The 20,541-nt window shown below is 42.8% G+C and overlaps 1 protein-coding gene across 1 annotated transcript in view; it reads right to left on the reverse strand.

Moving 5' to 3' along the window:
• The window catches only part of LOC133530878 (uncharacterized), a 42,905-nt gene extending 24,205 nt beyond the window's left edge, over positions 1 to 18,700 (reverse strand). Inside the window, exons 1-13 of the mRNA XM_061868935.1 lie at positions 18,415 to 18,700; positions 16,622 to 16,755; positions 15,510 to 15,736; positions 15,352 to 15,386; positions 13,827 to 13,957; positions 6,963 to 7,109; positions 6,409 to 6,519; positions 6,017 to 6,104; positions 5,636 to 5,772; positions 2,266 to 2,374; positions 1,783 to 1,895; positions 790 to 947; positions 287 to 476 (exon numbers count right to left, since the gene is read on the reverse strand). Coding sequence (XP_061724919.1) covers positions 287 to 476; positions 790 to 947; positions 1,783 to 1,895; positions 2,266 to 2,374; positions 5,636 to 5,772; positions 6,017 to 6,104; positions 6,409 to 6,519; positions 6,963 to 7,109; positions 13,827 to 13,957; positions 15,352 to 15,386; positions 15,510 to 15,736; positions 16,622 to 16,755; positions 18,415 to 18,544 — 1,710 coding nt within the window. The 5' untranslated portion in view covers positions 18,545 to 18,700. The remainder of the gene's footprint in view (positions 1 to 286; positions 477 to 789; positions 948 to 1,782; positions 1,896 to 2,265; positions 2,375 to 5,635; positions 5,773 to 6,016; positions 6,105 to 6,408; positions 6,520 to 6,962; positions 7,110 to 13,826; positions 13,958 to 15,351; positions 15,387 to 15,509; positions 15,737 to 16,621; positions 16,756 to 18,414) is intronic.
• Between the last annotated feature and the right edge of the window lie 1,841 nt (positions 18,701 to 20,541).

A 20,541-nucleotide genomic window follows, 5' to 3' on the forward strand; every position in this document is an offset into this window, starting at 1 on the left:
TTGGGAAAATTAATTATCAGCCAATAAAATAATTTGGCGTAGTATAATATAGACTAAAATTAGTATTAATGTTTATAGATCGTGTCATTCATGAAGAAGCGTGCCTTGACTCGTAGTGGCGTGTAGATTTGACAGATCTGCGCGTCATCGTGGATGACACGAACAATAGCTTGGTAAAGTCCGTCTAACCTAACTTTGCACCCAGAAATTTGACATTAATGATGACATTCTTACGCTTCATGCATGCAGTTAGCTTGAAACAATTCTACAAATCAATCTAACTAACCTCTCTCCTCTGCCTCTGTCGCTCCTCTCGTTCTCTCTTTTCCTTTTCTTTTCGTTCCTTCTCCTTCCTGGCAGCTTCCTCTTTCTGCCGCTGGATCTCCTCTTCGCGAATCCTCTTCTCTTCTAGAACTTGCTCAATGGGTATTTCAAGGCGTTTGCGGACTATCTTCGTCTTTGTCAGCATGTTGTATCTGACGGTAGAAATAACTCATATTAATAAAGCTGGTGGATTACTTAGATGATTTGAGCAATAATGGCCTATAGGTCAGGTGTGCGTTTTTAAAACCCCGAATTTTCGATTCGGGCTTGTAACAAGTGTGAAATGTCATTGGATAATGTTTTTACCAGTTTTTTTTCTTTATCGTGACGAAACCGGACTAATCGACATTTGCTTTCGGAAAGTTGCTTTTGCCAATTCAAAGCTTGATAAAAGAGGGCCCCGGCTCATTTATGGTGTAACCAGCAATCTAGATGTAATGGGAATGTATAGGACATAGAGCTCACCGGTCGTGGCCGAAGTTGACGCGGTAGCAGATGTTCTTGGTGAGCACGTGCGGGAACAGCGCGCGGCCGTCGAGTAGCGAGCGGTCGAACTCGTGCGCCGTGCCCAGCTCCGTGCCGTTCAGCGTGTATGAGATCTTGCACGGGGTCGACTCCAGGTCCTGTTCAAATAGACAATGATGTATATTCATGTTTCAAAAATATGGACAGGGACATCCTTGTATGCTTTAACCATTATAGCTTTCGCCCGAGGCCTTGCGGCGAAGCTCGTCTACAGAGACCGAGGTTTTGCGCAACAATTTCCTCGCGAGGCGTCGTGTTTTGTGTAAACCAGCCTTATCATATTGCAAAAAATGAGCGCCATCCCGAATGTCGACATTATTGGCCCGAATATTATCAATGAATCTTGTAATTCCGCTTGCGATCCTACGTGCCACAGAGCGAGCGGGAGTAAATACAGAATATTGATCTACCTGTGTCAGCTATTGTGTTCTCATAAAAAAAACACAAGTAATAAAGCTTTGCAGGAGTAATTTTTATTTTATAAAATTTTTGAGCTCTAAATGCATTTTGAGCGTTATTCTACGTAATTAGGCTGGTCCCACTGGTCTCCACTGGCAATCTCCTCGCGCGTATGTTCACTCTGTGTGCATCCGTATATTATATTACAAACAATTTCTGCTAAACTCCACTTCAAATTAACTTGACAATGAAACAGAACTTTTTTTATTTTAACATTTCATATGTGTAGTCTAAAAGCGAGGGTTCAAAACCAGGTTGGGCTGTCTCCTCTAAAAAAATGCAAAAAGATGACGAGACTTATCTGTCAGAATCCTTATCACACACAGACTGGAAGTCGAAGGCTATGATTATAAATATGTCTGACCAATAATGTTTTCACACATTGCAATGCTCTTTAGACAACAAATTGACTGACTAACTATATTAGATTATCCTCGGTGTCCAGGTTGTGTATCTGAAAGGTTGTGGACTTACCAAATAAACTCCAAGTACGTCTTTCTCGGAGAAGCTCTTGCCGTACTCCTTAAACTCTCCGTTGTTGACAGCTCGGCCCGTGTTCTCGTAGCCAAAGCTCAACTCACCCTCACCTAGGATCAACCAGCCTAATTAGTTAAACAAAGGAAAAGGCAGCAAAAACCTGCTTTAAAAAGCTTTCCATCTTGCAAAAAATTTCAAACTTTCCACGTTAAAATTTAATTCGAACAACTTTACAAGTACTGTATAAAAATTATATTGTATCAGTGTTTCAAATAAAATCATAAATCATCAACAGGTCATGAGCATGAACCACCTCTTAGAAAAGAAATCATCCATCAACCCTCCATTACTTGCATGAGTTTCGCGCAATCTAAAGCCTCGCATTCTGGCAATCTGAACTCACTTCAATGCTTTCAACTCCCATTTGCACTGAGATGTAATTTATAAGAAAAAATAAGCATTATAAGAAACAAGGCATACCAAGATGCAGTGAGGAGTCATCCGTAGACCACCCCACACGGAGTCCGTTGGAGATCACCTCTTTGTCGCCAGTGGTTTCCGTGGTTGTCACCGCGTCACCCACGCGTACCTAATGATTAACATTCCGTTTAAACACAGGTGCAAAAAATCATTGTAAAAGTGATTCGGTCATAAAGTTGAACAACGTTTTACCAATATATAAATTAAAGGAAATTCGAACTTGCGACATGGAACACCGTCTAGTCGCTGTTCAATTGAGCTACAGAAACAGGGATGTTGAACAGGGGGTACCCTGGCAAATATTTTCTATTTTATCCAACAAGGTCAGTTTTTTTATATTAGATTTGAAGGTTTTTAATAAATTGGATTAACAGTCGCTTTCGGAAAAACTAGCAACTTAGCTAAATTGTGAATTTAGATTGTTAAACACACAAACAGTCTCTGACTTCTTAAATGAGCTGAAGGATTGTAACTTACTTTAAAGGTCAGTTGCACCAAACCGTCTCTCACCTTTAAAGCGCTCGCTAAATATTTTTGTATGGGAAGTTTCATAGTTCACTGCTGACTGACGTTGATCAGTCCGTCAATTGTGGTTGGTGCAACTGGCTCTTAGACAGGTAAAGCACTGCCCCCACAACCCGGGCAGTGCTTTACCTGTGTCCGTTTTTTCCGCAGTACTGACCTCGAAGCAGACCCGGCCTCCGGAGACGCCGTGGCTGCCGCGTGCGCCGGCCCAGGCGTGCTTCCGACAGCGGCACCACGGACACTAGCTCAGGCAGCTCCAGGTATTGATACTGCCGCAGTACTGACCTCGAAGCAGACCCGGCCTCCGGAGACGCCGTGGCTGCCGCGTGCGCCGGCCCAGGCGTGCTTCCGACAGCGGCACCACGGACACTAGCTCAGGCAGCTCCAGGTATTGATACTGCCGCAGTACTGACCTCGAAGCAGACCCGGCCTCCGGAGACGCCGTGGCTGCCGCGTGCGCCGGCCCAGGCGTGCTTCCGACAGCGGCACCACGGACACTAGCTCAGGCAGCTCCAGGTATTGATACTGCCGCAGTACTGACCTCGAAGCAGACCCGGCCTCCGGAGACGCCGTGGCTGCCGCGTGCGCCGGCCCAGGCGTGCTTCCGACAGCGGCACCACGGACACTAGCTCAGGCAGCTCCAGGTATTGATACTGCCGCAGTACAGACCTCGAAGCAGACCCGGCCTCCGGAGACGCCGTGGCTGCCGCGTGCGCCGGCCCAGGCGTGCTTCCGACAGCGGCACCACGGACACTAGCTCAGGCAGCTCCAGGTATTGATACTGCCGCAGTACTGACCTCGAAGCAGACCCGGCCTCCGGAGACGCCGTGGCTGCCGCGTGCGCCGGCCCAGGCGTGCTTCCGACAGCGGCACCACGGACACTAGCTCAGGCAGCTCCAGGTATTGATACTGCCGCAGTACTGACCTCGAAGCAGACCCGGCCTCCGGAGACGCCGTGGCTGCCGCGTGCGCCGGCCCAGGCGTGCTTCCGACAGCGGCACCACGGACACTAGCTCAGGCAGCTCCAGGTATTGATACTGCCGCAGTACTGACCTCGAAGCAGACCCGGCCTCCGGAGACGCCGTGGCTGCCGCGTGCGCCGGCCCAGGCGTGCTTCCGACAGCGGCACCACGGACACTAGCTCAGGCAGCTCCAGGTATTGATACTGCCGCAGTACTGACCTCGAAGCAGACCCGGCCTCCGGAGACGCCGTGGCTGCCGCGTGCGCCGGCCCAGGCGTGCTTCCGACAGCGGCACCACGGACACTAGCTCAGGCAGCTCCAGGTATTGATACTGCCGCAGTACTGACCTCGAAGCAGACCCGGCCTCCGGAGACGCCGTGGCTGCCGCGTGCGCCGGCCCAGGCGTGCTTCCGACAGCGGCACCACGGACACTAGCTCAGGCAGCTCCAGGTATTGATACTGCCGCAGTACTGACCTCGAAGCAGACCCGGCCTCCGGAGACGCCGTGGCTGCCGCGTGCGCCGGCCCAGGCGTGCTTCCGACAGCGGCACCACGGACACTAGCTCAGGCAGCTCCAGGTATTGATACTGCCGCAGTACTGACCTCGAAGCAGACCCGGCCTCCGGAGACGCCGTGGCTGCCGCGTGCGCCGGCCCAGGCGTGCTTCCGACAGCGGCACCACGGACACTAGCTCAGGCAGCTCCAGGTATTGATACTGCCGCAGTACTGACCTCGAAGCAGACCCGGCCTCCGGAGACGCCGTGGCTGCCGCGTGCGCCGGCCCAGGCGTGCTTCCGACAGCGGCACCACGGACACTAGCTCAGGCAGCTCCAGGTATTGATACTGCCGCAGTACTGACCTCGAAGCAGACCCGGCCTCCGGAGACGCCGTGGCTGCCGCGTGCGCCGGCCCAGGCGTGCTTCCGACAGCGGCACCACGGACACTAGCTCAGGCAGCTCCAGGTATTGATACTGCCGCAGTACTGACCTCGAAGCAGACCCGGCCTCCGGAGACGCCGTGGCTGCCGCGTGCGCCGGCCCAGGCGTGCTTCCGACAGCGGCACCACGGACACTAGCTCAGGCAGCTCCAGGTATTGATACTGCCGCAGTACTGACCTCGAAGCAGACCCGGCCTCCGGAGACGCCGTGGCTGCCGCGTGCGCCGGCCCAGGCGTGCTTCCGACAGCGGCACCACGGACACTAGCTCAGGCAGCTCCAGGTATTGATACTGCCGCAGTACTGACCTCGAAGCAGACCCGGCCTCCGGAGACGCCGTGGCTGCCGCGTGCGCCGGCCCAGGCGTGCTTCCGACAGCGGCACCACGGACACTAGCTCAGGCAGCTCCAGGTATTGATACTGCCGCAGTACTGACCTCGAAGCAGACCCGGCCTCCGGAGACGCCGTGGCTGCCGCGTGCGCCGGCCCAGGCGTGCTTCCGACAGCGGCACCACGGACACTAGCTCAGGCAGCTCCAGGTATTGATACTGCCGCAGTACTGACCTCGAAGCAGACCCGGCCTCCGGAGACGCCGTGGCTGCCGCGTGCGCCGGCCCAGGCGTGCTTCCGACAGCGGCACCACGGACACTAGCTCAGGCAGCTCCAGGTATTGATACTGCCGCAGTACTGACCTCGAAGCAGACCCGGCCTCCGGAGACGCCGTGGCTGCCGCGTGCGCCGGCCCAGGCGTGCTTCCGACAGCGGCACCACGGACACTAGCTCAGGCAGCTCCAGGTATTGATACTGCCGCAGTACTGACCTCGAAGCAGACCCGGCCTCCGGAGACGCCGTGGCTGCCGCGTGCGCCGGCCCAGGCGTGCTTCCGACAGCGGCACCACGGACACTAGCTCAGGCAGCTCCAGGTATTGATACTGCCGCAGTACTGACCTCGAAGCAGACCCGGCCTCCGGAGACGCCGTGGCTGCCGCGTGCGCCGGCCCAGGCGTGCGCGAACGCTCCTTCCGACAGCGGCACCACCGACACCAGCTCAGGCAGCTCCAAGTATTGGTTAAGGTCGCTATCGTCTAAGGAAAAACAGATTCATTCATAAAAGTTCACAAAACATTATTTATGTTATATCCCTTTCTTGCAAATACAATGTTGAAATTACTAATCAAGACAAACGATTCGTGTTTATGAATAACGTCAATAGTAAATAATCCTCTCCCAATGCATTTACTCGGAAACGTTCGTATTTGTACTTCAATTTAGTCTCAGTAAAAAAAGTACTGACCACTAATTCTTAAACTTTTTATAATTAATACTTACACCAAGACAAAGTCAATTTGCTGTCATTAAGTTCAGGTTCAACAACCTTGGCCTCACTCGATTCAGATTTCTTCTTGTGGCGAGATTCCTGGAAAAAAAACTGGATTTTATCAACTTCTTTACATTTACTGACGACATCATGACAGACTGCTGAATCAACATCCACAGCTCTTCAAAAATTATAAAAATAATTTCCAATTGTAATTGTGTGTAATTATAAAAATTGCAAGAGAAACAATTTACCGAAAATCCTTACGTAAATTAGGGAAAAGTATGCTAATGTATGTCATGTCCAAATAATCCAAAGATTAGCGCCCTCATCGTGAATTTCTTACAAAAGGTAAGGGCCAAAAAGATTACTCAAGGGCTTATCATAGGTTATTTCACCCTACCTCAACAGGGGGCGTAAGCACTTCATTGGTGACTTCAACAGCCTTGTAGAAGTTGCTCCAGCGAGCCTTCTTCTCTTGCTTGCGTTTCAGACGGTTCAGTTTCACCGGGTCCTGGGAAACGAGCAATTTTGAACTTTAATAGTTTGTTGTGAAGTCACACTTTTGTATAACTACTATTTATGCATTTTTACGATACGTTTGGTAAATGCTATTAAATGTGTGGAATTCTTTGTTGATATTGAGACAAGTGTTAATTATGATAATGATAAGAACATTTTGTTCAGGCTTATACTAAAGGTACTAAATGAATTTTCATGTCTTCTAGATAGTTCCCTAAGTACTTATAACGTAAAATTAAACAGAATATCTTGGTCAGTATCTGTCAGTGGGGCAGCATAAGTTATCATTACTGAAACAGATTAACTTATATTTGAACGAAAAATCAATTTATAAGACTTCGTTTTTAGCTTTAAGTATTACAATTCAGCTGACCCGAAGATTATCAAAACTTGAAAATGAATTCCTAAGGAAACAATAAAAAAATTACAACAAACCTTACTGAGCTCCTCGAGACGCTTTGCGTCCTCCTCTGCCTGTTTCTTTTCTCGCTCTAAACGTTCCTTCTCTTTCTGTTGCAGGCGCTCGTTCAGTTGTTCCCACTCTTCTTCCTCAGTGAGCTCTCGCTGTCTCTCTTGCGACTTCTGACACAATGTTATAAAAAACATTATTTTCATGAAATTACCAGTTTAGAGAAAGTTTAGAAAGAGAGCAATCAATAATGCTTATTGTTAACTGATAATATATTTCAATCTTCGTGCAAACGAGAAACTTCAATGGCGCATTTACACAGCGTTTCCTAGCAACGCTTCTTTCATACATTCTTTTTAGATAAAGTCTAATTGTATCCTAAAATATTGCAACTATTCGACGTACATGAAATGTTTCATGGGATTCGAACCTGAGACACTACACTACTATCAGTAGTCTAAATACTATCTGTTCAGGCGGTAAGGATGCTTTTGGATGAGCCGGGAATTTAAAACTCAAACAACGTGTTCTCTCGATGCTTCTTTATTCGATACTAACTTAACAATATATGGATGTGGACTGTATTTATTTATCTATAACTAGGTATGCACTCGCGCTGCTTAGACTATTTTGGACATTCCGCCCGCCAAGAACATAGTTCTTTATTTACACGGCAAAATCTCTACAATAACTACAATAAATATGTTAAACATAACACAGTCGGAACTTAAAACTAATACAAATGTAAGTTATGTATAACATCACTTAGTTATTACACATAATTTGCTAACTGGACGCTTCAATATCCCTGATTTACATTTTACAGTAACAACTCTTGTTATATTGTCAGGCCCAGTATGTTTTTGAATGATTTTGCCTAAAATCCATTTAGCTGGAGGTACATTGTCCTCTTTTAAAATAACAACGTCATTAAGCTCAGGTTCGGTAGTAACATTAGAATTCCATTTATATCTCTGACTAAGGGTTACTAAATATTCTTTGTACCACCGTTTCCAAAAATCAGATACAATTTTTTGCGTGAAGCGCCATCGATCTAGGCCACTTACATTACACTCAGTATTATATTCATCAGCTATATTTATCAATGGTTCACCTACCAAAAAGTGACCTGGTGTCAAGGGTAGAGGGTCGTTTGGATCATCGCTCAATACGGATAGAGGGCGAGAATTCAAACACGATTCAACTTGCGCCAGGACCGTCGCTAACTCCTCATAGGTAAGTGTACTATTTCCTATTACCTTCCTCAAATGCCCTTTTGTACTACGAACTCCAGCTTCCCAAAGACCGCCGAAATTGGGAGCGTGCGGAGGGATGAAGTGCCATGTCGTGTGCTCTAAAGTATAGATGCTATTTCATCAGGTAATGATGATTTAGCAGTGTTGAACATGTCTCTCATCTCTCTGTCAGCACCAGTAAAATTAGTGCCGTTGTCACTATACAAGTCTTGGCAATAACCTCTCCTTGCAGTAAAACGCCGGAATGCAGCAATGAAACCCTTGGCTGTCAAATCTGTAACTGCCTCGAGATGTATTGCCCGGGTAACCATACACACGAACAGACATATATAGCCTTTAAAAGACTTAGCTCCTCTACCTGGTGAAAACCTTATATTTATAGGACCACAGTAATCTACCCCCGTGGATTTGAAAGGCTTACTGGGTTTCATTCTCGCTTCAGGTAGAAGTCCCATTAGAGGAATAGACTTCTTGTTAGAATATCTCAAGCACGTGACACATTCTCTATAAACCTTCTTAGTACGATCCTTCGCTTGCAATATCCAATATTTTGATCTTAAAAAATTTAACATTAATTGAGGACCGCCATGCAAAGTACGATGATGAGCATCAATAATTAAAAGCGTGGTAAAATGATTTTTACCAGGCATAATCACCGGATGTCTTGTATCGTAACTTGCATCAGACTGTTCTATTCTGCCGCTAACTCTTAACGTCCCCTTTTCATCTAAAAAAGGACAAAGAGTGCGAAGACAACTCTTTTTAGGCACAACTCCTCGACTCTTTAACTGTTTTATCTCATGAGAAAACTCTTTCTCTTGAACTTGATTAATACACGACAGCAAAGTCTTATCTATTTCCTCAGAAGTTACAAATGTAGGTAATTTAGCTCTCTCTATTTTTGGCAATTTTAGATTTAAAACTCTTCTACAGTATGAAATTACTTTTAACAATCTCGATAATGAAGAAAACCTCGACCAGATTGCGGTTTCTTCATCAATATGGGATACAACAGTTAAAGATGCGACTCTTTCCTCCTCATGTGTGTCTTCTACGATTATGTCGTCTTTCTCAAAGTTAGATTGAGCTAGCCATTGCGGACCATTCCACCATAATGAATGGTCTAGTAAATCTCTTGGTTGTAAACCGCGAGATGCACAGTCGGCAGCGTTAAACTCAGTAGGTACATGACTCCATTGCTCAAACTCCAGTATATTTAATATCGTGGACACTCTGTTACTCACAAATGTACTCCAACGAGATGATCCTCCTTTGAGCCAGGCTAGAACTATTGTACTGTCTGTCCAGCCGTGTAGGTTCTCTTTTGGTACGTCCATTACCTGTGCAACTTCAGATATGAGCTTCGCTGCTAAGGCTGCAGCACACAGTTCAAGTCTCGGAATGGAAATTTCTCTCTCTGTTGGGGCCACTTTTGTTTTAGCTGTTATCAAGTGTATGTGTACGCCATTTACCTCATCAATCACTCTTATGTATACCGCTGCTGCAAACGCTGACTTTGAAGCGTCTGAAAAAACATGCAGTTCGATCTTTGAGCTTGGCGTGGCGTTTAGCCATCTTGGTATCGCCAGCTGCTTAAGATCTGTCAATGCCTCTCTGAATGACAGTCACTCACTCACCAACTCTTCAGTTAACGGACAATCCCATTCTAACCCTGACTTCCACAACTTTTGAATGAAGATTTTGGCGACAACCACGACTGGAGCAATCCACCCAAGTGGATCATATAACCTCGCTACATCAGACAACACTTTTCTCTTAGTAATTGGTTCTTGAACTTTGGATAAATTTAGCGTGTATTCAAAATTATCAGTTTCCCTATTCCAGCTTACTCCAAGAACCTTCATCGTATTATTCAGTTTTAGGTGCACTGTCTGATCTGATAATTCTTTATTCCCTACAATCTTCTCCAGTACAGGTTTAGAGTTAGTATTCCATTTCTGAAGTTCGAAACCACCAGATCTCATCAACTCATTCATCTCGTCAATTATTTTTAGTGCCTCAGTCTCAGTTTCAGCTCCGGTAAGTAAGTCATCCATGTAGAAGTCTCGTCTTGTTATTCTCGCAGCTAAAGGATACTTACTCTCTTCTAACTCTGCAAGTTTCTGTAATGACTTAACGGCCAAATACGGCGCGCAAGCTGTCCCAAATGTCAATCTCAGTAGTTTGTAGTGTTGTATAGGCTCTGATCCATCTGACTTAAATCGCCAAACAATTCTCTGGAAATCCGTGTCTTCCTCAGCTACACGAACCATCCTATACATCTTAATGATATCTGCGACAAGGCAGATCTTGTGACTCCTAGCTCTCATTAAAATGTGTCTCAAATCTTGTTGTAATTTAGGGCCGACAAGGAGGTCGTCGTTTAAGGATACGTTGTTGTCTCCCTTACTCGAAGCATTATAAACAATTCTAAATTTTGTCGTCTCCTTGTCCTCCCTGATAACGGCGTGAAAAGGAAGATACACTGCCTTAGGATTCTCTAGCTCTCTCTCACTTACTGCTCTCATGTGATTAAGACTTAGGTATTCTTCCATGACCTTGTTATACTCTTCTCTAAGTTTAGGTTCTCTCAGTAACTTTCTCTCTAAAATCTCTAATCTCTTGATAGCAATTTCTTTAGAATTGCCATATTGACACTTAGGGTCCTCAGTTGCGAATGGTAGTCTTACTACAAGCCTACCCTCGTCATCTCTCACAGTCGTTGAATTAAAATAGTCCTCACATTGTTGCTCACTCTTAGTCATGTCCTTTTTAATCATATTAGGCTCGTTCTCCATCTCCCAAAACCTTTTCAATAAGTCATCTTCCTGAATATGAACATGCATACTAGTAAATCTAGCACTCACCTCAGTCTCAGATCCTTTCACTGCTCGTCCAGACACGATCCAACCGAGCATCGTATTTTGAGCTATCATGGTTCCATTGCTCCCCTCTGAACGCTTCTTGATCAACCCCTCGAGTAATATTTCTGCATACACCTCGGCACCTAGAAGGATCTCAACCTTACCTGGCGTTGTATACGCAGGATCCGCTAAAGGTAAGTCTTCAATCTCTGCCCACTTAGGCACGTTAAGCTTGGTGGCTGGAAGCAAAGCAGTTAAAGAATGTAATACGAAAGCACATACTTCGACTGAACTCGTCGGGTCATGGCATGACACTATGCGAAATGAAACCATGTGTTTAGTATTCAAACTACACTCCTCTAGCATTGACACCGAAGTACTTATAGGTCTACGTTTGAGACCAAGTAATTGAACAGTTGACTCAGTAATAAAGGAAACCATACTTCCTTGATCAATTAAAGCTCTAATAGTTTGTTTACAACCAGTGGAATTAAATACCTTAACTCTAGCTGTCGCAAGTAGCACTCGATTAGGTTGAAGCGCACCTCTCGAAAACGCTGCAGTAATATTTGTATCACCTCGTGTTGTGCTCGGGTTCTCGGGTAGGGGTACACTCGGTGACGCTGATGACGCAGCAACCTCACTCGTAGCTCTCGCCTCCTGGTTGGTATCTCTCTCAAAGTGAAGAAGAGTGTGGTGTCTCCTTCCGCATTTACGGCAACTCGACGTTTGACGACACTTCATTGCAGAGTGTGTAGGCATCAGGCAGTTAAAACACAGCCTATTGTTTTGCACAAAATCTTGACGTTCTTTGGGTGTCATGGAACCAAATTGCTTGCAGTGATAAACGTGATGAGTCTCATGGCACATAGCACACTCGATGTCACTCGTCTTGATTTTATTCTCGATCGCAGTGTGAAATGTTTTAACCTTAGCTGCAGGCTTAGCTGATTGTGCTGGGCGGGACGTGTTGGTGTCAATCATCTCTAATGACCTAAATCTGTACTCTAAAAACTCACGCAATTGCTGCCAGGTGGGTAACTCATCGCCGAGCATATTCAAATGCTGCTCCCACTGCTTAATAGATTCAGCGTCCAATTTTGTAATCACCAAATACACGATAATTGCGTCCCAAGTACTCGTGTTAATACCCATATTCTGCAACGACTTCAAACATGTTGACGTGGTGTCCAATAAATGCCTCACTGCGTTAGCAGACTCCGTGTATATTTTCTTGGTCGAAAATAAGCTCCTCATAATAGCATTACAGTTATATCTCTTGTTATCATAACGTCGAACTAATTGTTTCCAAGCGTCATCATAATTTGCATCGGTAGTCGAAAAATTACTTAGTAAACTCAGCGCCTCTCCAGATAAATTGCTTTTCAAATAATGCATTTTTTGAACCGCCGTAATATTCTTATTTGTGTGGATTAACGAGGAAAACATATCATAAAACGTTTGCCATTCTTCATATTTGCCACTAAAAGTCGGCAAAATAATGCGAGGTAATTTTACGTCACAATTAACATTTTCATTGGCAACGGCCATGTCACGAATTTGCGGTAATGATTGTGCATTTGTTTGCAAAACCGTTTTCAAAGCTTCCCGTAAAGCCGTTTTATATTGAACATACAACTCCTCAAACTCCTCATACTTCTTTTGTGTAAAATATGTATTCGTTCTCTCTCCTGACGCGTTGGAAATAATCGCCTTATGTCCGCTTTGAAACTCGTTAAATTGTTGCTCAAGTACTTCAAGTCTAGTTTCTAAATACGGCTGTTTAATTCTCTCTTTAGGCGACTTTTTATAGTTCTTCTCCGATGTCTTCAAATTGCTGATTAACTCCTCTTGATAACGAATAAGCTCTTCTAATGTAGACATGATGACTCGCACAACTCTCGAATGTTCATAGATATAAGTAGGTAGATAACTTAGCACTCAGATGAAAATGTCTCAAAAACTCGGTTTATATTGCTCAGTTCAATATTATAACTCACTCATAATATTAAGCGTAATAAACTGTAGCGAAAAAGTCACAAAAATCACTTATAGACACTAATCGTAGTAAATGTTCAAACTCGATGTTATTACGCGTAATTATAATTGCACTTAAAACTTGCAGTTAACACTCGTCCGGCTCATCCTTATCTCGATTACCGCTAGCCGCCTTTTGTTCTCGAGCGCTGGCCGCTCGGCCTCAGGTGTGAATTAGTCCGGTTCGTTATGGACCATATGTTCAGGCGGTAAGGATGCTTTTGGATGAGCCGGGAATTTAAAACTCAAACAACGTGTTCTCTCGATGCTTCTTTATTCGATACTAACTTAACAATATATGGATGTGGACTGTATTTATTTATCTATAACTAGGTATGCACTCGCGCTGCTTAGACTAATTTGGACACTATCTAATACCCTAATTAAGCCCACAACGTAAGCCTTATTGAGCTTACTGTGGCCTAGATTGATTGTCCCATTATATTTATGGAGTTTACTCCTTAAGAATCGATTTTCATATATAAGCCCGGTCAAATCAAACGTTACGTTGTTTCGTGCGCAACTTGTGGTGAGAGTCCCCTGGTAACGGCTGCATGGAAACTATTTATTCAATGTCAATAAATAACAACTGCCGATAAGCGGAGTTTTATCTTAGATTTTATAATCTTCGTAAGGAGTAAACTCCAGTCGTGCGTCGGAGCTGACACGCACACAAACACAGACACTTTTTTTTAAATTTTATAATATCACCTATGGTTATTCTATATCATACCTCATTCTCTTCACCATCAACCTTCTTGTCTTCACCCTGTGGCTTTTCTCCATCTTCTTCCATTTTCTGATCATCCTTCTGTGCTGCATCTTCTGCTGGTTGCTTCTGATCAGCTTCCTGCTCCATTGGTTCTAAAGAAATACCTGGGTTAATAGCTTATCTTAGGAGCTTAATTTTGTATTGAAGAGGGTTCAAAGTTAATACACAAGTAGACCTGAGTATCTGTTCTTACCTTCAACACGATACCTCCACGCGTTCCCAAGATAAACGATCTTGACAGACAGATGGACAAAAGTGATTCTGTAATCGGGTTCCGTTTTTTCCTGTTGAGCTACGGAACCCTAAAAATGTACTATTTTCGATCAAAATACGTTATTTCTATCGAAAAAATTTCGCGCTCACTTCGCTAGCGTTTTAATTATTATTTTTTAAGACCCATCCCCCCCCCTAATTTTTTTTTAAATCTACGTGCTTGGGTGCTCCTTGAACAAGATCCAAGAAAATGTCAAAGTTAGAAATAATTTTAATATGTTCGAGTTTCACAGGAGTCTTGTAGTTAGAATTATCTTACGAGCTTTAGATCGGATGGCAAAGCGAGTCCATCTTTTAAAACCTTTTTAACCGACTTCAAGATTTCAAAAGGAGGAGGTTCTCAATTCGGTTTGTTACTTCATATCTCCGTCATTTCTGAACCGACGATACAGATACGATATACAGATTGATCCTGTTTTTGTCAAAACTCAGTTCTGATTATGGGATCCATGAGGAATCGATGGAACTCTTCAAATGTGAAAGGCACATACATACATATAGTGATTTTTGTATTTTATCAACAAATCAAGCATTTACATTAAAAAAAAAGTGACATTTGATGAAGTGGAAGTGCTGCTGATGATCAGAATGGAATTCTTCAACGACGCTTAGTTTACGTTTAGCGATTTGTCCTCTTCGCTGTTTGTTAAGCAAATTAGATTTTCAAGACAATATCTTTCAATGGTCTCCCTCATTTAAGTCAGTTTTTTTTTCTTAAAAATTATTATTGGACATGTTAAGTTTATGGGTATATGTATAATTTTATTAAACCTATTTTAAAAGCGAACGTTTTAACTATGGCTTTTGTCGTACGAAATCTAGACCTCTTTCAAAGCTAGATAAAAAATATAGACAATGTTACCTCGATTGTATCCTCTGAAAATCGGCTCAGTAATTCTGACGCTAAGGTGGAACACACAACAGAAACATAACCACATACATACTCCCATTAGTTCGTGCTTAACTTTTTGAACGCCAAGAACGCCTAAAGTCGTCGTTACTTGTCGTGCCCCATCGCCAAGGATAACTATAGGTGTTATGGCACTGTCAAAGTAACCTTCATGCTTGCAAGCAAGGTTTACATTAGCTCGCTTGCGCGGGGGAACTTGGCGTTTCAGTGATGTTTGTGTTTATGACATAAAGCGTTCAAAAGGTTAACAAACATTACCAAGGAGGTTCTAAATTAGACTGTTTTGCAAATTATTGTTCATACCTTCAGATTTCACCTGAGGCACTGGTGACTGGCTCCTGAAAGTAAGAAGGATTTTTTTTTTTAAATAAAGTTTTTAATCCTATTTTTTTCTTTTGTGTTTAATACTTATATGATAAAGGGGCTCAACCCATTCTAACATTTTCTAACCAATTACTTACCTCTCATCATCAATGCTGTACATCTCAGAGTCCTGAACTTGAGGCTTAGCCTCTGGCACTGGTGCTGTCTCCGGCTCAGGTTCTGGTGCAGGTACAGGCACAGGTGCAGGCTGTTCTGGCTCTGATTCCGGTTCTGGGTCTGGAGACGGTTCACACTGAGGTTCAGGTTCGGGTTCTTCAGACTTGGGTTCCTCCACAATTGGTTCTGGAGTCTCCACTCGAGCTACCTGTTCAAGACATGAAAAAAGGTTATTTATGAGCCCACTAACAATACATAAATGGCGAATTTTAAGTGTTTAAGCTCATATACGTTCTATTCATTACAATAAGAAAAGTCTGACCAGGTAGACTCCTTATTTAGATTAGATCGTTATAGTTTGGCAGGAGTTGCTTGTCAGTGGAGCATATGCACTGAAAATCATGCTGTCTTTTTCTTATGCTAGGCGCATTCCACGAAGACGACGTAACATAATGTGTACTCCAGCTAACTTAATAACTTGCAGAAATCTGTATTATATTTTATATACCACTGAATTTAAAGCAAAGTAATTATACATTATCATGCCAAATAACAGCTTCTTAGCTTGATCACAAGTGTTAAAAGAATAACGTCACAGACAACACTTTTATAGAATGCCTTGCTAGTATTGTTGTTAGTCCTAGGGCACCCTGGAGGTGTATAGGGCCTCCACAAGATCCTTCCACGCCTTTCTATCTTGAGCAACGCAGGCTCGCAGGTCATTCTCTACACTCCACCTCCAGTTCTCGTTCTTAGGCGATCAGAGGTTGTTGGCACTTGGCACATCTTCCACAAATCCTCAATTTTTATGGTTTTCAGCCAGAAAATGCAGGGGATCAACCAGAGGGATTTAATAACAAACACTTGTAGCTTGTGTGTCAGCCTTTGTCACCCTCCATGACTCACAGCCGAAGAGCAGCACAGACTTGACATGGATTTGAAGAGGGAGATTTTAACATGGTGAGTCCCAAACAGGCTTGAGTTGGGCAATGCAGCATTTGCCTTCTTAATTCTGCTCTCGACATTTTCATCTGCACCTCTATATTTCTATTTACCTATATTCCTCTATATTTTTATTTACCTATATTCATACCTTAGCTGGAGTAGAAGCCACTCTAGTTGACGAGGACCGTCTCCGAGTTCGAGCAGCAGGGCCAGCACGCCTGGGAGTAGAGGGCTCATCGGCATCTTCTGTTGATGTATCTAGTATTGTTGTGTCGGCAATTGCTGAAAAAGGACAAAAATATAAGTGTTGTTGCCTTGCCCATGGCAATTTCATTTAAATTCTTAGTGATAGTAGTATTTATTATATTTCGAAATAGTTAAACACAGTTTTTTTGTAACGTTATATTATTGTAATTAAAGTATGTTGGTAAGTTAATATTAATATCTTTAAGAAAAATAAAGTTCTTTATAAACCAAACCCATGGAAGAAGCAAGGTTTTTCAAAATTATTTTTTTTCGCTTGTAATAGTATAAAAACTTTTGATTACAAAAATCTGTCTAGCAAAGAGCAAGCATTTTTCTGTGATAAGCTTACTCATTTCTTTCATATTTCCACATTTCACTGAATATTTTCCTTTTATTATAGTTAAAAATGTATAATTAACAACCATTCAACACAGGCATGGTTCTAATCACATTGATAACAAATTCATTTCATGGTGCTAATCAATTATTTTGAAATACCTAATGTTGTCAATGGTTTATCAACCTATTGAATCTGGAAATAACTAGGTTAGCTATTAGGCGGGTCCACACAGTGAGCATACGCACGAGGGTATATCCTCGGGCACAAACCGGCCAGTATAGACGTGCTTCGTGCACGCGCGTTTTCCTCGCCTGAGCGCACCGCCTCGGCCGAGACATGTCTACACTAGCCAGTTTGTGCGCGAGGATATCGCCTCGCGCGTATGTTCGCTCTGTATGGACCCGCCTATTGATAGTGTAGTGTTAGATGCTTATTTGCCATGCAATAAATCTAGGAACCTTTCTATATCCAGCTCCAAGGCAAACAGGACAGAAAATTAACTTTGAATGAATTATCCTAAATGAAAAATGAGGAGTGTTTTTTTAATAATAAATAAATATTATAGGACATTATTACACAAATTGGTTAAGTCCCACAGTAAGCTCAGGGTACTTACGAGAATGATAAATATATAAATACTTATATACATAGAAAACACCCATGACTCGGGAACAAATATTCATGCTCATCACACAAATAATTGAACCCGGGACCATTGGCTTCTTAGGCAGGGGCATTGTCACTACCCACTAGGCCAAACAGGTAATTCTCTTATCTTATCTACTTTCTTGCCAAACATTCTAGTTAGTGTTGATACTGTTTGTAGATAATCAAAACTTCAAAGTCCTCATATAAATAATTAATCGGCCAATATCTCATGTAGGTACGTAGAATGTAATTTAACTATGAAACACTCTGTAGGTATGTTTATACAGCTTAGTATAGTATGCAAGAACTAATAAAAGCCGATTAAATTGAAAATACTGATTACCAGGTCATACAGCATATTAAGACGTTAATAATGATGCAGTTCAATTAAGTATCAACTATAATGTGGTGTTTAACGCTAAGTTACAGTAATATATAAAGCCGATAAATGTAGTATTTCCAATGACATTACGGTGTATGTTGTAATGGCTACGTAGGTAAAAACGATTGGCAGTTCAGGCCAAATTATAGCCCTGACGTCATTTGTTACAAAACTACGGATGTTCGCATCGCGTTGAAAATAAACGATTATAACACGTGCTGTTACCAAGTACCTATGATATCACTGAAGATTTTCAGACATTTTATCGTATTTCACATACTCAATACAAAGCGTGATTTCTTGGACATAAAGCATACTTAGTTACCTTTCCCGCTTTTAGCTTCTAGCGCCTTCTTTAGTCTTTCGACCAAAGCCGGCTTATTGCCTTTCGTATCCAAACCCAAAGCGCCGAGCTCGGATCGGAGATCCACGACCTTCATCTTGGCGGGATCCATTATTTTTTGTAAAAACTAACACTTATCACAATGTATTATAATTTCCTCTGCTAACAACTCAACTAAGAATATACATTCCTTGATCTCAACCACAATTTTGCGGAACAAGAAGAAGCGCCAAGCTATTCGAAACCAATATGGCGACCGCAGCAAAAAAAGCATACGCGGGGACCGCGCACAACATTTCGGATACGTTCAAAAACTTCAAAATATTGGTAGTATTATATATGTTAATATTTAATAAATTTGATTTTTTTTTTTATATTTTAAGTAGTAAAATTATTCTTTTAATATTAATAAAATTAACAACATGGTTTAAAGTAAATGCCTAATTGGTCTGTGAAAGTAAGTAATGTTGGAAAAACTTGGGCAAAACCATAGATGGTAGGATCGTGTAGATGTTCTATACCGCGTGCGCTCGTGAGCACAGATTATTAATTAGTTACTTCGCTCGTGAGGGACAGAACATACGCAATGCGACAAAATTAACACAGCATATACTAAAAACAACACACGATGAACCCCACCAAATTATGGTTGGGTACATTGTTACCTACGATAAAAAAACGGTGGGCAACAAAAGCAAATGAGAATATGACAATGACAAACAATAATAGCGCTTCCTCTGCTACTCATAGTGAAAGTTCCGTAAGAGCATCTCGTTCAGTCATCTCCCCCCTTTCCTTTCCATTGTTGTTGGTTGTTTCCATCTACAAATCTAAAGCCGGCTATACACACTAGGGTATGCCTGCGCAGTTTTGCCTGTACAAAGCTGTGTAGCAAACTGCACAGGCGAATGCCACACACGCTCCGTTTTACCTGTGCAGTTGATAAAACTGCGCAGGCATAACCTAGTGTGTATGGCCAGCTTTAGGGCAGAATTATGGAAGTAATAGAATCTATTCTAGGTATTGTAGCGCCACCTATTTAACTCTACCTTCCATAGGGCAGAATAGTATCCCAATAAATTCTTATCCCACCAAAAACATTCTGTAAAAAACTAGCCAAGTCTCGATGGAACTGCTTGTTTATCTCTAAAAAGTAATGAAATCTAGACAAAGTCGTGCCAAGTCTAAGGTTCCTTACTGCGATTTCTTTATTATTATAGTTAATGAAAAAATGAAAATGAAAAATATCTTTATTATCTATTTACAAACATATAGTAAGCATTTGCTGGGGCCTCTCTTTAGGCTTACAAAGCCTGTGTTGAGACGTCCCGCTCTTCCACAACCATAATTACTTGTAGTTACATTATATTACAAAATTACAGATTTTTTTAGGTATTTATATATATTTATTACATATATTTTTATATGTGTGTGTGTGTGTGTGTGTGTGTGTGTGTGTGTGTGTGTGTAAGCGTGCGTGCGCTTGGGAATACACTCTTTACAGTTGGAGTAGTCGCTCCGTCTCATGATAATTTTTTGCCTGAAGCCATTTTGGAATAACTGTTTTACAGTGATGGTAATTTTTTCCATATATGTTGAGATACCTATTTATTACATTATACAGGTGATTTGATAATTTGTAAAATTGTCTTCTTGCAAATATGGTTCTAGTCTTATTATTCACAACAACATCTTTCCTTCTTCTATTTTCTGTACTAGAGATGTCTTTAATGTGCTGTGACTTGGCCGTTGAAGGGTACACAAGGGTACAAAACCAGGTGCTCATTGACGATGAAAAAGTAGTGAGTAAAAGAGAAAGACCCCCCACAATATGCGATTTTCGGTTTTTGCGGTAGGCCCCCCGTTGTCGGTTCTCAGCAAATACTCAAGGGTTTTGGGCGCAAGCATGGGTCAAAATATATTTTGTTAATTGAACATATTTAAAGCCGTTTTTAGGTTAATAGTAAAATTTTAGGGCAACTATTGGTTAATATAGAACAAGCGTTTCAAAAAATTGGAAAAAACCCTTAGCAAACCCTTAGCCTCTACCTTCCATAGACCATAGACTTCCAGAGTTGTCAAGACTTGCGCGGATTTTTTGACGGGTTG

This window comes from Cydia pomonella, chromosome 24 (genome assembly GCF_033807575.1).
Source record: "Cydia pomonella isolate Wapato2018A chromosome 24, ilCydPomo1, whole genome shotgun sequence".
Taxonomy (NCBI): Eukaryota; Metazoa; Arthropoda; class Insecta; order Lepidoptera; family Tortricidae; genus Cydia; species Cydia pomonella.